The 21884-nt window shown below is 36.2% G+C and overlaps 2 protein-coding genes across 2 annotated transcripts in view; one reads left to right on the plus strand and one right to left on the minus strand.

Annotated features, from left to right (window-relative positions):
- Positions 1–21884, plus strand: part of LOC136815441 (cation channel sperm-associated auxiliary subunit gamma-like) — a 170922-nt gene that overhangs the window by 93292 nt on the left and 55746 nt on the right. The window lies entirely within an intron of this gene.
- LOC136815438 (uncharacterized) lies at positions 463–21712 on the minus strand. The gene is made up of 5 exons (XM_067071890.1): positions 21290–21712; positions 20829–21040; positions 20494–20608; positions 9433–9871; positions 463–1752 (listed from the first exon to the last, which is right to left on the minus strand). Exons 1-5 carry the CDS (start codon positions 21576–21578, stop codon positions 1107–1109), a joined length of 1701 nt encoding a protein of 566 aa, XP_066927991.1. The 5' UTR covers positions 21579–21712; the 3' UTR covers positions 463–1106.

Below are 21884 nucleotides of genomic sequence, written 5' to 3' on the forward strand. Positions count from 1 at the left end.
ATTTTCAAGAATTCTTTTTGGCTTGAAAAGGTTTGTCCACCCCCTGCATGGATATTAAATGGAAAAGCCCAAATACCCCCCCCCCCTCCCAAAAAAAAAAAAAAAAAGTATTCTTCAAAATTCCACAATCAGAGGAATGTTTTCACTGAAACGATTAGACGATTTTCTTTGAAATTAGACGATTATTTTTGGAAATAACCAGGTACACGTTTTTTTTATAAGAACAAAATAAGAACATAAGGCTTCGATGGCCAAAATATTAAGAATAAGTTAAGAACATTTTAACAAAAGGCTTTGCTGACTCTAAAACACTGGATTTCTTTTGAAAATGGTTGAAAACATCCTCAAAATGGTTGAAATAATAACTTGTATTTTTAGGCTTAAAACTCAAAAAATGAAGAAAATCTCAAGGCTTCAAAAATTTTGGATGTTCTTATAAAAAAAAAGGTTTCCTAGCAAAACTCTTCTCTTTTGTACTTGATTCGATTTGTTAGCAATTCTATACCACTAGAATTGGTTAAAACTTAAAATTCTACAATCTTAGGAATATTTAAAAAAAAAATTGTATTAAATAAATATAGTGTTTCTGGAAACCGGCCGGGTGAAAAAAAATAATTTTCTGACTCGGCTGCAGACTTCGTTAGTAGTTGATACATTAGTATTCAGGGCTTACATCATACTGTTTGTACATAAAAGTTATCTTTAAAAAGTTATATTTCAATGGTTATCAAAAATAGCAAAAAAAAAATTTCGGCCGCCCGCATGAGAGCTTTTTTCCTTCACCCGCATTCTTTTGAGAATGACTTTAACAGAATGGACTCTTCCAGAAAATGTTCGTACATGGGGGGTGGGTGGGTGGAGTATATTTAAGAAATATTGTCCGAGGGTAGTGAAAAGTCTACAAAATTCGCCTTGTTTGGAGGGCAAAATTGCTCTGATTAGGGGTGATTATGAATGTTCGGGGGGTCAACTGATGCTTGTCCGGGGGATCAAAAGTCACAATGTCTTGGAGGTAATTTTCCAAATAAATGTTATATCCACCCCCAATATTCAATTTCTGGAAGAGGCCAATCCATCTGTTCAGCAATCACTGTACCACCTCTCTATCATTTCTTTATCTTTCTTAGGTTCGTATAAGATGGATTTTTAATATTCGGTTTCTTATAATTCAGTTTATAATCATTCAGTTCAGGCAAATCCAGATATTGTGCATCATTGATGTAATCTCCAGCATCTCCTTGATGTGTTTGATATTGACCTACTTGGAATACTGCTAAAGGGGTGTAAGGTTCGTTTTTCTTGTGCAGTATCGGTGTAGCATTCTCGGGTTTAACGTATTTTCGAACTGAAGTCACTGGTGTATTTTTCATCAAGTGAACAGAAGCGTATTCGTATGTTGAATCATCAAAGGTTCTGGTTCTCTCGTGATTAGATGTATGCTGGTAGCCGAAATCTCCAGAAGATCCTTTATTTGCTGTCACATCCTTTGGAAGATTTTGGTTAGAGCTAGCGTAAATCATATTATCATTCCAGTTTAGTAAGTTGTCTTGATTTACCGGTGGATTTATTTTTGCTGGATTCGATTGTGAGTTATCAGCGTTATAGTCGATAGCCTTCAAGTAGTATTCAGCTGATCTCCCCAAAGTGATTTTCTTGTCCTTCTTATCGTCTTCCGTTGTTGTTTTACTGTTGTCTTCATGAGATAGTTTTTGTATTTTGGCTTTAGTTTGACGAGTGTTTTGTACGCGTGTCCTAAATAAACAAAAAAGGAATTTTTCTTTGTTAAACCCTCATAAGTAATGACTTGCTTGAAGTTAAACTTAAAATTATTCCATATCTGAGACTAAACAAGTCTACGACTTTTCAGTCGGATGCGACCCGAAAGTTCCTCTTTCGATAGCTTTCTATCCGAAAGAAGGGTTGGTGTGACATTTGATCAAGCATCACGCACCATTTGTGTAAAAGTTACGAAGCCTTTTGGTATATAGCATGACCGAAGATTGAACCTTGCGCACCGTAGCCGAACGCTATACCATTGTACTACGGTCGCTCAAGGGACTAAAAACTGGTTCATACCATTTACGAAAAGTTGAGGGTTAGCTTTTGGCGAGGTAGGGTACACAGTTACGCAATGCAGTCTGGCTGAATGCTGGTAATAATTGCGAATGGCTGAGTGGTTAACAACGCTAGTGGCATTTACCTAGCCTTTACCAAACTCTTCTTTGCAGGAAAAGAACCGCGAAAAACGGTTTGAAACGGATAGTGTTCGAGACATTTCCCTACAAGTCTCTTGTTTTATCTAGTGTGAAGTTCTATCTTTAATGTGCTAACTGCTTAAATTCAATTGGCATTACTTTTTCCAATCCAATATATTGGCCTCTTTTCTTTTGCAAAGAAAGCACTCCCACGCACCTATTTTTCAATGACTTTGTACCAGAAGAATGACACTACACGTTTTTTTTATTAGAACACCTAAAATTTGGCTGAGCCCCTGGATGTGCTTATTTTTTGATAAATTTTCAGCCTAAAATGTTCTTAAATGCGTTATCGACAATACTGAGGCTGGGCATGTTCTTACATTGTTCTTAATTTTTCTACGAATTTCAGCCTCAATGTTCTTATAAATTGGGCTCTAATAAAAAAAACTTGTAGCGAGACACAGAATCTCTCTATAACCAAAACAAACCAACGCACGACAAGTTTTAAATGAGAAAGATAGTCTTTTTTATCTGGGAAATGAAGAACACGGTATATTTAATTTCAAGATGAGTTTTTGTTCTCTACATATTATGTCAAAAGAAGTGTTTCATGGAATAATATTTACAAGTGGTAACATTTTGAAATCTTTAGATTATAAGTTGAGCTCCATATAAGCTTCTGTTCATCCTCTAGCGTAAACAGTTTCTTATAGGAAGTATATCTATTGAGGTGTGCGATTTAGACTACACGTTTCTTTTTATAAGAACATCCAAAATTTTTGAAGCCTTGGGATGTTCTTAACTTTTTGAGTGTTAAGCCTTAAAATGTTCATAACAAGTTCTTATTTTCGCCATTTGTGACCCATTTTCCTAAGAAATCGCGTGTTTTTGAGTCCATAAATCTTTAAAATGTTCTTAACTTATTCTTAAAATTTTCTTATATAGTTTGTGTAATGCCCTATTGCCAAAATTTACATTTTGTATATAAAAGGTGTGGAAAAGTCACTATAGTCAGAGCCTTTAAATACAAGGTCAGTGCAATGATCTCGAAATTTCCTTTGAGAAAAAAATGTTGAGCTGTTTCATATCGCCTAATACACGTTCAACTGGATTTGTTTATTATCCGTATAATACAGTAATACGTGTGTTACATGATAACTGTTACGGGATAATATCAATTTGTACATTATAGTCAATGCTATTATTTATGCTTATGTTCTGCTATGTCTGAATTAGTAAGTCTAGCATGCTAGATAAAAATGGTTAAAATTAAGAGTGGGGTAATAGTGGGGAAAACATCCTCCTCTTTGCCCGATGATGGGAAAAGAATCTCTCGAAACGTAGCCATACGTAAATCTCGTGATCCAAGCCACGATAAACTTCCAATATGAATATCACTGGGTCGATAAACGCAAACTTATTTAGATTAAAATTAAGAGTGTTTCTTCTTAATTGTTCGAATTACTGAAGGATTCGAATTATAGAAATTATCCCTCCTTGACGGGGACTCGGGATTAGTTCGAACTATAGAGGTATTCGAATAATAGAAGTTCAAATAAGCGAGAGTCTACTTTAAAAGATAACAAAGGTCAAGCTCACATAATAGGCTTTTATGTAAAAAGAAGTCCGAAAACGTACGAACATAGTATAATGCTAGTGATACTGTTATGAAAGGCCCACAAACGATGCTCTTATAGCTTTGGAGGTTATTTTTGCGTTGCTTAGAAACACCCGAGACTGCCAGAGACTTTTTTCAAGTACTTTGTTTGCAAGAATTGAGTGTTTATTTTTCTGTCCGATTATACGTGTTAAGGTTTCTTTTAACCTTTAAACCAGGGGGTACCAACGGCGTAGCGAGATACCCTGCAAAATTTATTGATGAGAGCGGTTTTTACGTCACTGTAATTATTGTCTTTCTTTTATCAAAAATTAATGAATATGTTATAATAGTCTGCACCTCCTCATAAATTTTGCAGGGTATCTCGCTTCGTTATGTGTATACTACAAACGTTTACTTTTTCTTTTTCAAACCTTTTGGAAGAATTTCTAGAATAAAACTATTATTAGTATAGCTATAATTATACAAAATAAAAGAAATGATGAAACTTGCCATAAAATTAATCGCTTTCCAGGGCTGGGTTTTTCTCGACTATACTCTGTCTCCTTTTGGTGTTCTGAATATTTTTGGGGTTACTTATGGGACAAAAACACATCAGATTTCTTGGTTATACCTCTTGTCTCCTAATTTGAAAACACATCGAGATTTTGAACACACGCCCCTCCCCCACCCAAAAAAAAGATCGCCTCCTCGGCTGCCTAATAGTAAATGGTGACAGGAAAATTGTGACCAAAAACTTACCAGCCCTGGAAAATTGCCCCCCCCCCCCCCAGGAAAGTTCCTAAAATCTAACAAATACATTTATAAAAATTAAGAAAAAAATGTTCTTTAAGAAAACCTAATTTGCGATAAGATACCTTTTTTATAGGGAAATTGTACTTTCGTTAAAATGATGGTTTTACGGTGCCTCATTGATCAGTGGCTCGACTTGTGGTTCAACCACGGAGCCCTCAGCGCAACGAATGATGATAAAAAGAAAAAACCCAACCACAAAGCAAAACGCTGGTAAAGTGGAAAATACCAACAGAGCCCAATCGAACAGACTCATACATTCAAAGTCAAATGGCGTTTGATAGATTCGGCCTTCTTTTTCTTGGTAGCACCATTGCGTCAATTCGTTGGTTTGATGTTGAACAAAATGCGCCACGACTCTTAAAACCGACACTATCGTGAAAAGCCAAACCGAAATATACAAGAGAAAATCGAGAAACCCTCTTGGGCTTTGACAACATTTTTTCACCGCTTTGACGGCCTTCGTGAAATGGTAGACGGATTTCAAAACAGCCACTATCATGTAGGCAATATCTTTAGCCAGAATCCATTGGGCCGTGTAGCGAACTTCGTAATTTTCAATATAGAAAAACTGCAAAATTAATTCGGGACCGTCGTCAAAGAGGAATTGCGAGAGCACAAAAAATACTCTCCAGTCAGTTAATCCCTTGTTTTGCGGTGGCAATTTCTTTTTTAAAATACAACTAAATCCTTCCATTTTTGAAACGAACCCCAATAATGCGAAAGCAAATAAAAACCAAATTACTGTGTCATTTCGATATATTGCTTTATTAAAGTAATATCCTTGTTGCAGTTTGTAAAAAACTATTAAATCCAACAAAATATCAATAACAGCGTAGATATACTTCCAACCTTGGAGTTCACCGAAAATCAGGAAGAAAGATTTGGATTTTTTACTAAGTTTTGCACATAATTTCTCAAAACAACTCGCTCCCTCTTTGTCAAAATGTGTGAGATATTCATCTCGCAAATTTGAAAGTTCATTTAAGATTCCAGTGCAAAAAAATCCAAAGGCGACTACCAAGAAAGCAATGGCACATAATGGAATGGTAAGACCCAACGTGCCACCGTACGAGAAAGGTTCCCATATTTCCGTATAACAAAAAGTATTTTTGCCTTTAATGATGTTCAATGTAACGCATTGTTGTTGATTAACAGTGGACCCCATGATTATGACTGCAATCACTACTTGAAAACGAATTAAATTAAAACACACCAGACAACTGATAACAAGTCTTTGCAATCCGATTCCGCTTCGAGAAATGGTAATCTATGCAAAAAGTTGTAATAGTAATACTACCATCCTTCTCATCAGCCTCGTGTTTTGAAAACAATAAGTAACTCTCGTACCCAGCCTAGATCTTTACCTTAAATAGAATTTGCTTGTTTACAGAAGCTTTTGTTTATTTTACGTATTTTTTACTTCGTAAACTAATTAGTAAAATTGTTAACAGCTAGAATGTTTGTACAGTAAACTTTTTGTAAAAACCTTCCCTCCAAGAAATGTATGCAAAGAGAAAATCAGTCACGCCAGGTCATAATCGAAGCAAGGTTCAAGATGTCCGGTATAGCGGTATCTATTTTTTTTCTGTCCGGTATTTTCGGTGAATTAATGTGCTGCTAATTCGGTATTCGGTATTCAAAATGCCACCGCTGACGGTAACTTTCCTAAAAAGCTCTTCGGTATTTGAATCTTTGAAACACAACACACGACAACCAAGCCGACACACAACGTCAAAACAACGTCCATGTGACGTTCATAACGTCCAAATAACGTTATTTGAACGTTAAAATAACGTTGTGTGCCAGCTAGGAATACAAGGATAAGAAACATATTCGAACTGATACTGTCAAAATACATCAGTTGAAAGCAAACGAAGTTAAAGAAAAACTCACTATCCGACCAATCATATCAAATATCAACACCGCATCGTATAAGCTCGCCAAATACCGCGCAAAACTCTTGAGAATATTGGTATTCAATCTACATAGTACTGAGCACCAAAGAATTAATAGATGAATGGAAAAATCAACAAAAACTTCGATAAATGACGTCTCGTCTCTTTGGATTGAACACAGGTTAAATCGCGGTTTAACTTTTATTTGATAAGCACTACATACAGTATTCGAATGGATGGGTGGCCGCGCTCCGCCAACTGAATCTACTTTGCTAATAGCCGTGTGACGTCATGTTCATAATGGCCATCGCATCTCCCTGTTCAAGTCGACGCTCTAACTGAGAGCTGACGGGATGAAATATCTTTACCTCCCTCTCGCCCTGCAGTTATGGTTGTAGGCGATCCTCACTTACTTATACTAATATTGTATTTACCGGGACAAATTTCCCCCAAAACTTACTATTCGAGGATTAGCCATAATTTCTTGCCAAACTTATATCTACCGACTCACCCTTACTTCTCAGCCGTCTGACTACTTGATTGGTTTCTACCTCTAATCTAGGTCATAGGGAAATGGAAAGTTAAATCTTCGCTTATGTCCCATTAGAAGAAAAAAATCGAGATACTTCTTACAAGAATCTATGACAAAAAGGAGTTGAGAAAACCAACATCCCAAGAAAGGATCTTTAAGCACTTGAGCTTTGCACGAAACAAGTCCGTTTTTTTAAGGGATTGGGACAATTTCCCATCGGAGAGGAATAAATAGTCCGTCTTTGATGAGCCGCATCAAAATTGTAAAAAAATTACAATTCTACCCCGAACGAGGGATCCAGGCTTCTCGCTGTAATCAAAACCATCTAAAATATTGCAAAATTTTACCAACCTTCAGAGGTTAAGTTTTTTGTTGGGAATTTCTATATGGAGTACCATATAACTTTACTCCTTGCTTAGCAAGTTTTCAGTCTACAGTGTGCCCTAAAAAAGGTGGACATTTTTTTTACAAAGTAAAATCCTCATTATTTAAACTGGGCTTAGAATAATTGAAATAAGATAAAAATTCTCTGTTACATTAAGCAGTTATTGGACAAAGTCGAATCCAATATGCAAAAATATTGGGCGTGCAAGAACTCGTAGCCCAATATTTTTCATATTGGATGAGACTGCGTCCAAATAAATGGTTTATTATCTGTTCATCGCTAAAATATTTCTCGTTTTCAAACATAATTCCAATTTATAAGCTCGTAAATATGGTTTCTTGGTAGTTTTTTATTCAAAAGTCTTATTTTTATTTTGTGACGTAACGTCCAAAAGAGGATTCTCAATTGTCATTGAACTCGTTGTGTGACGTCAATTTTTGAAATATGTAGCCTCGATGGAAGGTATATATATCGAAAATATTGGACAGCAAAGAAGCCAATCAAATGTCGCTATTTACGCGTGTCGGATAATACCAAAGGATATTCAATTTCCAAGTTGCTTGAATAGGTTTTGGAGATTGAAATATCTATATTACGTGTCCAAAGCCTTTTCTGCAGCGTTTTGGTTTTCGCTATCGATTTTAACCTAGAAATGCCTCTATTCCACAGATTATGGAAGATTATTTTGAAACGATTTCCAAAGTCTTTCAAAGTCACACTCAAATGTCCACACACGATGGCTACCCACAAAGGCTAAGGAAGTTTGTTTAATTTTGAAGCTTAATGGAAGAAATGCATTTGTGGTTTGGAATTAGCACTGCAAGGTCATCTTCTAAACTTTATTTTTAGGTATAGTTTCACGTGCTCTCTTCGATGTAGCTAATGAATTAGTGACGAACCGTCTGTGAAGACGGTCTGGGTCCGCTAGTTAAGTCATAAATTTTCACATAAATAATGAGTTTTAGCCGCTTTTTTAGGGACGCACTGTATAGACCAAGGATCCGCCAAGAGGATCTGCCCAGGTTGGCCGACCGTTTCGATTTTTTGGACCTACCTCGGTGGAGGTCCTATAAATTCCGTTCGTTCGTTCGTTCGTTAGTTACCAGCTTTTTTGCACAAAGATGTGTAATTATAAACCCTCAAATGTGACGGAGCCTGATTTTCGAAAAAATAATTTTTTGGGTAAATTTGGGCCAAAAAACGGCTAAAAAACGGGTTTTTTGGACTTTGTGAAAAATTGGATCATTGTTTTTTTTCAGATTTTTTTTGCATGAAAGTAGGTAAAAGATGGCTCAAACAGATTTTTGTAAAAAAAGAATTTTTTAGCTCAAAAAACGCATCTTTATCTATAAGAAGCACTATTAATAAGCATACATCAATGTTCTTTGCCAAATTGTACTAAATATTTTGATGAGAGAGATGTTTTTTTGCTTGCGAAGTCTTGAATACGAAAGAATATTTCAAGAGTATGAAATTTTGGTTTCTAAACGTTTTTTTTATAAGAAACAAACGACTAATTTTAATAGATCGTCACTATTTGTGTTCTGAATGATTGTTTAATGGTCATGCTCACATAGATATCAATTATATATGTGTTAAATGCATAACCAGGTAGGTCCATAAAAGTATCACTTGTTTCATCTAAATTTGGAGTGGATTTTAAATAAATTTTTGAGCGCAGTGATTGGCTAAAGCAAAAACAAAAGGAATATTTTCCAGGGAAGTATGGGGTGCGTAGATAGATGATCTAAAAATTTGTTTCAAACTTTTTCCCAATACGGCTTGGCTTTTCTAGCAGGAAATTTTTTGTGAGCAAAACTTCCATATCGAAAGTAAAGGGCTTGTAAGCAGACGAACAGAATAGTCTTATGCCACCTGTCACATAGCGTTGTTTCAACGATTATCTAACGTTTGCAACGTCTATATAACGTTAGATAAACGTTGAAACAACGTTGTGTGCCAGCTGGGATCTATCTAAAGTATGAATAGCAGATGAAATAATTGCATACCTTATTTTGAATGCAACAACGATGACTAGGATGAAGACAAACGCCACTCCAAAAGCGATTACAATATACATAAACTCCACTGAAAGCTTTTCTTCACCTTTTGATACCATCAAAGGTGTTGTTGAGAAAATCGGAGTCGTTGTTAGTTCCCCTGGCTTGGTGGTTGGCTTTATTGTCGGTTTCGGTGAATTTGAATTGGGTGTTGTCAGAGTATTTGCTGTTATTCTGAATGACTGTTGCGTAGTGGGAGGTTTTTGGGTTATGGTCGTTGTCGTTGTAGAAATAGTCGTTGCTGTTGTAGAAGTGGTCGTTGCTGTTGACGGACGGCCGGTTGTGGTCGTTGTTGTTGCTACTGGTTTCATTGTAGTTGAAACGCAGTTTGTTGGTTTCTTTTGAAATAATCTATTCATTTCTTTGACAATATTGACAACAATTTTTGCTAAAAATATAAATTTGAAATAAAATAGACTAATGACAATGCGAATGACAAGTAAAAAAAAAAAGTCCTTTAAAAAGGCATGGACGCCAAAGTCAAGATCTCCTTTGAATCACGTACGTAAAAGTTTGCACTATTTTTATATTCTCAACTCCAATTGAATATTTTTGATAAGCTGAACTCTTCAGCAAAGATGGGAAAATCCTATACAACAATTCTTATAAAATGGTTTGCTTGACATGTTTCTCTTGATTCTTGATTAGCCGATAATTGTAAACAGTCAGATTAATGTTTAAGTCTATACAACATAAAACACTACATAAGCTTAGGGAAATTCCCCACTCTTCAAGGTCTTAAGTAAAATTGTACGTACATGTGAAAAAAAGCTTAACATTTGTGCACTTATTCATAATATTCATGATGTAATCTTTGCGCCAAACAATAGATGTGACGTAACAATTTTGCCGCCATTATTGGTGGCAAAAAATTTCGCCCGCTAACCTATTTTGTATTAAAACCGGGGGTTTACGAAAAAGAAAGCTTAATATCTTGTGACGTAATATACCTTATCGGGGAAAAAAATATCAGAGTTTTATTTAGTCGGCTTTTTTTTTCGTCGGGGGAAAATTTCGTCACCTAGAGGCATTTTCGTCACTTTCACCCAACTAAATTGTCCAAATGAAATGGTTTCCTTCACTAGCTCGAAGAAAAATCTTATAATTCGACGTTTAAAGCACTAGGTGTACAAGGTGATTTTATTTTTGGTTGGGGTTTAAAAAATCGGGTAAAATTTTTGGTCGGGGATAAAAAAATCGGGTAAAAGTTTTGGTCGGGTGATAAAATATCGGGGAAAAAATTCGTCGGGGGAAAATTACGTCACCCCCTCAAATTTTCGTAACTTTCCCCCGACATTTTTTTCCTCGATAAGGTAATAGAATTAAATCAATGAAAAAGAGATATTCAAGCCTGTCACAGGTATGGCAGGAAAAAAGATGTCATTGTAAAATTTTCTAACAGGAAAATGGTTGCGAAAATTCTTCAAGCCAAAAAGAACTTGCAAGATAATATTTTCATCAACGAGTCATTGTGCCCACGTAATAAAGCATTACGTGGTCGTTGTGGCATGTTAAAAAAACAGGGACTGATCGCGAATGTGGTTACAAAAAATGGTATGGTCAGGATAAAAAAACTCAACGCAAACACGTACACTGACATCTTTCACGAAGACGACCTTAGAGATGCTTTTCCGAATTTTGCTTTTCCTTATTAATATACAAAACTTCACACAGAAACTTAGTTTTTGTGCAGTTCAGATTGAGATAAATTTGATAATCTGTCTTTTGTCTCAAACCCACTACTAGATGATTATCAATAACGACTTCTGAATGCTTCTATTCAGAATCCTTAGTGTCATTATACTCATGACGAGTGTATTGAAATTTCTTATTAATAGCGTTTGCTGTTTTATTACAGTTTTTTCATTAATTTATTTTTGTGTCGTTACATTTTTTGATTTCATTTTTTGCACCAAGAGCATTGCGAGGAATATCATGTCAGGTTGTTTGATGGGTGTTGAACATGGTTGTTTGTCATGGGGGTAAGTCAGCACAGAGCATGCATCGGATTTTTCGATACTTTAAGTTTGAAGTTCCGTGGCAACCTAGGTTCTTCTCCAAAATTCTGTAGCCTACTAAATCTTGCATCTTTTATAATTTTTCTGCCTTTTTTTATCTGGAGATATTGAAGTAAACCCTGGGCCGGGGAAGAAAACCACACTGAATGTTTGTCATTGGAATCTGAATAGTGTTTGGGTTGATAAATTTATCAAAATAAAACAACTTTCTGCATTTCTCAGTATTCATAAGTTTGATATCGTGTGTTTAGGAGAAACCTTTTTAAATTCTGAAATAAGTGATGACGATCCGAGGTTAGCTATTGAACACTATACGATCGAAAGATGCGACCACCCCTCTGATTCTAAGAGAGGTGGAGTTTGTGTTTACTATCGAGACCACTTAGGTCTCCAGCCAAAACCTAACTTTACTAATTTAGACGAATGCCTAGTTTTCGAGATGAAAACCGGTGTAGACCGGTTTTTCCTTTGTGTATGTTACCGTTCTCCAAGTCAGAATTCTGACGAGTTTGAGGTTTTCACTCATAAATGGGAGACAACCATAATAAACATTAATAACTGCTCTCCTTCTGCTTCGATTTTTCTTGGGGATTTCAATGTTAAGAATTCTGACTGGTGGGATGGTGACGTCACTGATGCTGCAGGCAGGGATATTCAAGATCTAGCAACCCAACATGGCCTGAAACAAATCATTGATGGTCCCACTCATTTAACTGATAACTCATCTTCTTGCATCGACCTAATCTTTTCATCAGCAGATCATTTGGTCATGGATTCTGGCATACTCCCCTCCTTGCACCCTAAATGCCACCATCAAATAATCTTCTGTAAGATCAATTTCAAGATCCCCCTGGCACCTACTTACGAGCGCAAAATATGGGATTTTTCTAGAGTAAACTCGGGTCTTATTCGAAGGGCAGTGGACCTGGTTGACTGGGATGTGAGTTTTGAGGAGCTTGATGTTGATCAGCAGGTTTCCCTTCTCTCTGATACTATAACAAACATCCTTTCGAACTTTGTGCCAAACAAAATTATATCAGTCAGGAACAAAGATGCGGCGTGGATGACGGCTGCGGTAAAGAGAGTTCTTCTTGATAAATCTAAAATCTACGAACGTTACGTCAAAAATGGGAGGAGACGTCAAGATCTTGAACTCCTTTCCCAAAGTCAATCTAGATGTAGAAGGGTTGTCAGGGATGCAAAGAAAAATTATTATTCCCGTCTAGCTACAAACCTTAATGATCCTAACATAGGATCAAAGAAATATTGGTCTATTCTAAATCAATTTCCTTCATAAGAGGAAGAAACCAAGAATTCCACCTATTCGAGATACCAGCAACAATCTTGTTGCTGATGTCCCGAAGAAAGCAAATATATTTAATACATTTTTTGCCAATCAGTGTTCCTTGATAAACACTGATAGTGTGCTACCACAAGAAAACTTTAAAACTAACCATAGATTAGACAATATTCCTCTAGATGAATCTAAAATATTAGCTTTGATCCGTGCGCTCGATATAAACAAAGCTCATGGTTGGGATGACATATCCATCCAGATGATAAAAATTTGCGATGAATCCTTGGTTAAGCCTCTTATGAAGATCTATCAATTTTCTCTTGAGTCTTGTATTTTTCCTGATAAATGGAAGAAAGCAAACGTTGTCCCAGTATACAAAAACAAGGGGGACAGGAGCGTAGTTAAAAATTATAGACCAGTGTCTCTTTTGCCTATTCTTGGTAAAATTTATGAAAAATGCATCTTTGACTCCGTCTACAGCTATTTCGAAGAAAATCAACTTTTCACAAATTCCCAGTCAGGTTTTCGTAAAGGAGACTCTTGTGTATCTCAGCTGTTATCCATAACGCATAATATCCTCAAAAATTTTGATGTAAACCCACCCTTAGACACCCGAGGTGTCTTTTTAGACATTTCCAAGGCCTTTGACCGAGTTTGGCACGAAGGCCTTCTTTTCAAGCTTAAGTCATATGGGGTTTCTGGCTCTCTCCTTCTTTTGATCCAAAATTTTCTATTTGGAAGGTCACAGAGGGTAGTTCTTGATGGTCAATCCTCTGAATGGACCCCGATTTCAGCAGGTGTTCCTCAGGGTTCAATTCTGGGACCCCTCTTTTTCCTGGTATATATTAACGATCTCCCCGAAGATATAATTTCCTTGATAAAAATATTTGCTGATGACTCTTCTTTTGTTTTCCTTGATTCTTGATCAGATTCGCTGTTCTCAAGAACTGAACAGTGACTTGCAGAAGATAAATGAGTGGGCTCATCAATGGAAGATGTCCTTCAACCCTGATCCTTCTAAACAGGCCGTTGAAGTCTACTTTACAAGGAGGGTAAACCTAGATCCTCCAGTAATTACATTCAACAATTTACCCATTGCAGTTCAAAATCATCATAAACATCTTGGTCTCATACTTGATCAAAAGTTAGCCTTTGATCGTCATCTTGATGAAAAAATTAAAAAAGCCAATCGAGGTATTGGTCTCATCAACCGGCTTCGCGAATTCCTCCCACGGGACTCACTTCTCACTATTTACAAAGCCCATGTAAGACCACATCTTGATTATGGAAATATAGTATACGATCGTCCAGGTAATTCCACTTTCTCTGAAAAAATCGAATCAATTCAATACAATGCCTGTCTTGTGATAACAGGATGTTTCAGAGGAATATCTAGAGAAAAAATTTATCTTGAGCTAGGTCTTGATGGTCTAGCGGACAGGCGACTTAGCCGCAGACTTATTCTCTTCTATAAGATAATTAATGGCTTTGCGCCAACTTATCTTTCTAATATCCTTCCTCCCCAGAGGGGGGAGGAGGTTGATGAAGATGAAGATGAGGATGCTGGTGGAAGACGTAGGATTAGACCTCCTTTTGTGCCACCCTTTTGTCGAACCGAACGATATCGTGCTTCCTTTTTTCCTTTTTGTATCAGTGAGTGGAATAACCTGGACGAGAACATACGAAATCTTCCTTCAATCTCTCTTTTCAAAACCGCGATACTCAGATTCTTAAAACCCAATGCCAATTCGGTTTTCAGACTTGATAACAATAGAGGTGTGGTTCTACTTAACCGTTTAAGGGTCGACTTCAGTCATCTTCGGGAACATAAATTCAAACACAATTTTGCAGACACAGTTGATCCTTTTTGCAACTGTCGAAATAACTCTATCGAAACTACACAGCATTTTCTGATGCATTGCTCTGATTTCTCCGATGATAGACATGTAATGTTTGACAGCCTTCTTCAACTTGACGTATGCTTGCTACCATTAAACCCAAGAATACTTTCCAGAATACTTCTCTTTGGGGATTCGAATTTTAGTAACAACCTAAATCATGATATAATAAGTATAACCGTAAAATTTATCCAAGATACCGGTCGATTCGAGGGTCCGTTGTTTTGATTGTTCACAATGCTCATTTAGTTTGTTTTTTGTTTAATTTTGCCTAAGTTTTCTATTGTTTTTTTTTCTTTCTCGTTTTCCTTTTTATAAGGTTCCTCTCTCCTGGCGGTATAATCTAGCGGTTTTTTGCGGGAGGGCTGGAACCTTTTAGTGTTTGTATTCTATGTTCGTGTCATTACTTATAAATTAAATCAATGAAAGAGTTTTTTCTTTGATTTGGAGTATTTGGAATTCTGTATTAATCTATTTTTATTTTTTCCGGGGGTCCTTGCTTGGAAAACATTGGCGAACGCATTTGTTTTGCCTCCAATATGGCGGCCAAATGTTTTGATTCGGAGTGTCAATCAACGAAAAGATTACATCATGAATATCAAGAATTGCACCAACGCTCAAAAAACTTCTCGTGACCCCAAGCCTTAAGTTTTTCACTATTCGAATCTCCTATAAAGGTTTTGTTTTCAAATAAGTGTGATAACGTTTGCTTACTCATCAATTTTAATTTAAAAGCTTTTTGACATTGACTCAGCACGGATGTAGAGCAAGATTGGTCAGAAAAAAAGAAAAAGAAAAATGTTCTTTGTTTATTCAGCACAATGAAACAATAGGGAGAAACCGTCCTGATTTGAAACGGGAACATGTAAAAATAAAATCTTTAAAACCACTTGTTTAAAAAAAACCGCCCCTCCTACGGTAATCATTAGTTGTTGACAATTTTCTAGGGGAGTAAAAGAATAATTTTATTTTTTAGCGTACATTAAATGTTTGGATTAGTTCCGCGTTATCTTTTTTTTTGGCGAATACACTTTTCTCGAGATACATAAATTTATTGTTGTCCTCGTTTTCAAACAGATTTCATTGCTATAAAATTACATATTGACAATGATAATTGTGTTGTTTACACCTCATGAGACATTTTGAATTTCAAGTACTTGTGTTTTAGAGTTAATGTTTGCCTTTTGGGAATTTAAATTGGTTTAAATGTATAATTTTATAGCAATGAAATCTGTTTGAAAACGAGGACAACAATAAATTTATGCATCTCGAGAAGAGTGTATTGAGAATCCAAAAATTCGCGAAGAATCACAAAATTTAATCCACTTAACGTAGTAGTTTCTGAAACCTCAGTCTAGCTCACGTGGTTCTTAATATGACGGAGGAGTGTTTCTTCTAAGTCATACTCCTTATAAGGAAATATAACTCTCCTCCTTAGATTTTGAATGAATTCTAGAACCCTGACTATTCAGTGTCCTGTTCTTATAAAAAAGTGTACAAATATCAAGTTTAATGTTACTTGTGTTTAAAACTCTAAAATAAATTCTAAATAACTTGTGAATCTTATCGTCCAAGTAAAGCCTCATTCAATACTAAATGGTTCTTATAAAAAAAGTGTACAAATATCAATTTTAATGTTACTTGTGTTTAAACTCGCACATCTCAATCGATAATCTTTCAACCAATAAAGAAAGAGAAAAACTGCTGAGTAAACAAAAAATGTAAACATACACATTGTGTTCGAGTCCACCTCTTTGCTGATGGGAATCAAACATTGATTGCGCGGAGTGTGCGGCATAATCTATTTTAAGAATTTCGAGCTAGCGTGCACGCTTGTGCGATCGATGAAAACAGGCTATAAAGCCTCATTCAATAATAAATGGTTCATTTGAAAAAAACGTGTACATGAATAGTTATGATTCTTATCGTCCATATAAAGCAGTAATTTGGCTTTGATCTCGTTGACTCGAATTGAATTGATTGACATGATAACTCTTATGTCAGGATTTGTAGGGTTTGCCATTAATGCTTGCTTGGTGATATGAAAGAAGTGTACTTTCTCTATATCACCAAGAAAAAATCTCCATTTTTGTTGGTTCCCAAAGAAGCTGCGTTTGTTTTCTTAACGATAAGAATACCACCTTGGCCATTTTCTAAGACCGCATGCTGTTCTTCACCAGCTGGCACGTTGTTTCAACGTTTATTTAACGTTCACAACGCCTACATAACGTTAGATGAACGTTGAAACAACGTTGTGTGCCAGCTGGGTCGAACCGACAACTTTAACGCCTTGCGGTGTTTGAACAGCTATGATTCGCGCTGTTGGATCGGACACGACCGGCAGGAGCACGTTGGGCCGGAGTTGGAACAGCCATTGCGTGATTAGAAAAACTAGCGATTTTCTCGTTTCTTTCCTCATGTGACTTTTTCAATGCTTTATAGCCTGTCATCACTTCGACCAAAGTAAGAAACTTGACCAAAGCGAACCCAAAGAGCAAATATACGATGATAAAATCCAAACCATCTTTATTGAGTCTGTCAAAATCATCCTGACTTAACATAAAAATAGCAAGTGCAATACTCACAATGAAATCAACCACGCATGCGTAAACCATACCACATTTAAAAGTCGTCACACTCGATAAAGCAGCTACAAACACAATAACAGTTACGGCAATCATGCAATTTCGGGCGGTTGTGGTGAATGGGCGGACATTTTTACTTCCCAATGCTAAATATTCCGGCTCATCATAACTGTCTAAAGAACCATTGATTGATATTCTAATGATAAATATAATGAATAATGCAAATTTCAATCCATAAGAAAACCACTTAAGCCAACCGTAACTAAACGTGACCACCAGTTGGTAAGATTTGCTTGTAGATCACGCTTTTAGATGAGGTGGCTTGTACCCGGGGGGGGGGGGGCAGCTGGGCAAAAGGACCGACGGGTATGTGCGGGTCCTAAGGGTACCTTTTCCAATATGTTTAAAATGCACTGTAAGGGTCGGAAAAAATAGAGATGCACTGTAAGGGTAGAAATTTCAGAAAATTCTTGAAAAATCTAGATATTTTGACCAAAAAGGCAAGAATTTTGACCATTTTTTGCACGAAAGGGATCGAAAATTTGGGGGAAAATGCACTCTAAGGATATGATTTTCAATGATTTTTGCTGCACTGTAAGGGTGCAATTTTAAAAGCCAATTTTTGACCCGCACATACCGTCAGTCTGCGAACCCAGTGCCCCCCCCGGGCTTGTAGAAGTCTTGCTTGCAGATTAAGGGCTGTGGATGATGTTCTTGTAGATGACTTGTTATTAGATGAGTTACTTGCTTTCAGATGACTCTGCTTTTGGCTCGTAGTTGACTTGCTTTTTAGATCACTCGGTTGCTTTTAGATGACTTGTTATTGGCTTGCTCGTAGATGACTTGCTTGTATGGCGCGCCAAATTGCTTTGTTTCACAAGCAACTTTTTTTTACCGCAACGAACTTGTTTTTTCACAAACAACTTTTTTTTCCGCAACGAACTTTTTTTTCCGCAACGAACTTTTCTTTTTCACAAGCAATTTCTTTTCACAAGCAACTTTCCAATTTATTTGCCTTGATTATCTTTAGCATTTACTTTTTAAAGTGTAAAAAGGGTCTTGTAATGAATTCGCCTTTGAACTATAGCTTTTTTATCATCAATACACCTTTCCCAAGTTTATTTCGACTTTTTGAAAAACACTATTCCAAAACTCTGTTCTACTTGCATTTAGTTTAGAAAGATTTTACTACGAAATACAAAATCAACAAAGAAAGAATTATGGTAAAAGCTCTTCCGGTTCTTGAGATATTTCAATTTTAAAGTTTTTTCTTAAACAAAAGTACCCATGGAAACAGAATAGAAACGAGGCCCGGTAGGATAAAATATCTTTTAAGAGAGGTTTGACCGTAAAAGAAAGGAATTAAAACAGCCATAAAAATGGAACGGAAAAAGCTTTTAATCTCAAATTTTCAGAATGACTTTGTATCACCAAAAGCTTCAAAAGTATCAAGTTTTCGTTTCAAACTGGAGAGGTCGAAAAAAATTGATAAACTTGGGAAAGGTGTATTTCTTTTCTAAGTTTCTTGTGATATTCAATTACGTCACAACCGGCCGGGGTTCTGAGGGGATGGCACTGAATCTCAAAACTACCGGCCGTAGGTCATTTGTACAATAAATTCTGGGTTTCAAAATTGCACCCTTACAACAACTACATTTTCTCCAATTTTTGCAAATATTGTCTCATAGATCTTAGGCCTTCCTCCTGGCAGTACCCTTAGATCATGTCACGAAATTAAAATGCCGCGAAATACAATTTCTAACTAAAATTAGCGAAATTCGAGTAAAAATACCTTAAAACAGCAAAATACAGTTCTTCAAAATGCTAGCGAATTAATGTTATTTCTGGCATATTTACTTTCTCAGTCAAAGAAATGAAGAACTCCTGAAGCACATGTGTGCTTGTTGTGTCAGTACAGTCCTTGTCAGTCACACAGCAAAATATTGGATTTGGGTAGGCGAGGCAAGGCAATTGGTATCAAGAAAGTTGGCTTTGAAAAAAAGAGTTTGTCGCGAAAAAAAAAGTTATTAATAAAAAGTAATTTGGCGCGCCATAGACTTGGCTCTTTCAATCTAAATGCATCTACAGTTGAACTCAAATGACCTTAAGAAGATTTTTTTAAATGATACTAATGACCTCACTCACTAAAATAAAAATAGATAAAAAGAGAAATTTAATGTACTTAGGAAGTGAGACCATTGTGAGATATATATTAGTTGATAGATAAGTTAATTTCAAATGATTAACCCTTTAATTGCCAATGTCGTATACATCAGACATGGGCTATGTAGGAGGGCGCCCAGTTAGGGTCAGAAATCGTCATTTTTGGTCTAACTCGTAGGAATTGGATTGGGCTTCATGGTCAAGCAATAGAAAATATCAGAAGTGAGTCTTTTCAGCGAGATTTTAAGCTAAAAAGTTAAACTATGTAAAACATCATGGACATTTTAAGGATTTATGTTTGCGCGGTGGTTTGTTAGCACCATGTACAAAACAGATATAATTAGCTAACTAACTTGGGTCCAAAACCCAATATATTATGAATTAGCTTGCTAACTCAACTTAGTGTACTAACTAAGTATCAGCGTACTCACAATTTTTGACGGATGGCCGAGTTGACTATCATAATTGTAGATGGCCATAATAAAATATTCTTCATTTCTATGCAAAATCAAACTGTAGTGCAAAAGTAGAGCATTCGGCTACGGTTTGAAAGGTCACGGGTTCAATCCGCGTCCGGGTCATACAAAAAACTTCATATTCGGTACATAAAAAATGGTACTTGATGCTTCTCTGCTTGATGCACAGCAATTGTCGAGAAGGTTCAGGGGTAAATAAAGCAATTCGAGGAGGGAGAATAGCGCTCTCGAAAGAAAAGCTTGCGGGTCGTCTCCGAGTGCAATTGCAAAACTTAGCTCTAGTTTAGACGGGTGACTTTCTGCTCTGCCAATTCTTATTGTTTGAGTAGGCAGAAAGTGGGCAAAAAGTTGGCAGTTAAAATCTTTGCTTGGAAAAATTTGAAAGAAGACATTGGATTGACGTCAAAAGAGAGCAATACATTGACTTTAGACAGCTAACTTAATGCCCACTTTAATTCGCAAATAGCATAGGCAGGGTAAAAAGTGGGCAGTCTAAACAAAAGCTTACTATTGTTGACTAAAAAGCTTATAATGTGTTTCAAACCTTTTGAGAAAGTTCAAAGAGAAACTTACGGAATGGTTGTTCGCCTTTGAATTTTAGAGTTGAACACTCTCCACGCTTGAATTGAAATTTCACCAAATTACCCTTGCTTAGCTTCTTCATGTTCTCTGTAAAGCACGATAAATCCTGCAGGGAAGATGATTAAACCAAATTGATTATGTGATGATATAAAGATTAAAAGTTAGTGCATGGTCAGAAACCACTGTACAACTTTTGTGTTTAGTTTTTTTTTTAATTCTTTTTTGATTACAAAGTTCTGGTCCGCAAAATATGCGTCCTAATAATTTCACTCTTATTTGGCAACGTTGCTGTGAGGACAAATTTACTTTCTTCAAACTTGACTCACCATGTAGTGTTCAGTTGTTGTTTTTCGTATCAAGAAATAATCGATGGCTGCTGCTGGAAATTTCAACCAAGAACCTCTCACATTGTAGATAGCCACGTCCAGATTCCAAAGATAAATGTTTTTGATATCTGTGCATTTTTCGCCACATAGGATATCTACTCTTGTTTGACCTTCAATGACCAAGTCATTCTTGAAAACTCGCCTTGGACATCCTATAAAAATTAAGTGATGATAATTCAAAAGTGCATATCCAGAGAGTTAACGTTTAATGAGAAATAAGTTATTTAGAAGTGAGCTTAAAGAAATCTTTCTTTATCTGTAAGAGTATCTGCCCTAACGGTACCGCATCGAAGTTTTTCATCCAGATTTGAGATTTTGGTTGTGATTTTAGATAAAGGTTGAAGTTATGAAAAAAAGTAGAAGCTGTTATGAATGGGGAACAGCTATAATCAAAAATTTACCTATATGAATGGAACTATCAAAGCATCCCATTTCTTTATTGTTTTCTGATATCAAGGTTTTTCCTGGTGGTACCAAATTGGTCACACTTTGCGCCGCACACCGACATCTTTCCATATCAAACACCTCGGCACCTGGGAAACGATCGCAATGCATTTGCGTATAAACGTAATCGTACACGAAACTGTCCTTAACGTCACGTCTGATAATAAAATTTCTCTTTCGAAAATTTCCGTCTCCAGAGGTTAATATTGACAAGAAGAAATACAAATGAATAGCCTTGACTTCCATATTGTCTTCTTTAAATTTGAAGAATAGATTTGTGTTAGAGAGCAGACTTTCCTTTAAGCCACGCAGATCTTTATTCTCTGCTCGATACAAGTTTTCCACTGAAACAATTAGCTTTTATTTATTGAAATTTTCACTAGTAAAGAGACTTTACTCATTATTCTCTATCCAACATACAGATCTGTCAGATAATTCTATATGTCACGAAAGTGTTTTTTTTTTCGTTTCGTTTAATTCCATCCTTATGATCCAAGTTTGCTTAATAAGGTATTTATGTAAACAATTTCTAAACCTTACAGTAAATATGAT

This window comes from Clytia hemisphaerica, unplaced genomic scaffold (genome assembly GCF_902728285.1).
Source record: "Clytia hemisphaerica strain Z4C2 unplaced genomic scaffold, Clytia hemisphaerica genome assembly, whole genome shotgun sequence".
In the NCBI taxonomy this organism is placed as follows: Eukaryota; Metazoa; Cnidaria; class Hydrozoa; order Leptothecata; family Clytiidae; genus Clytia; species Clytia hemisphaerica.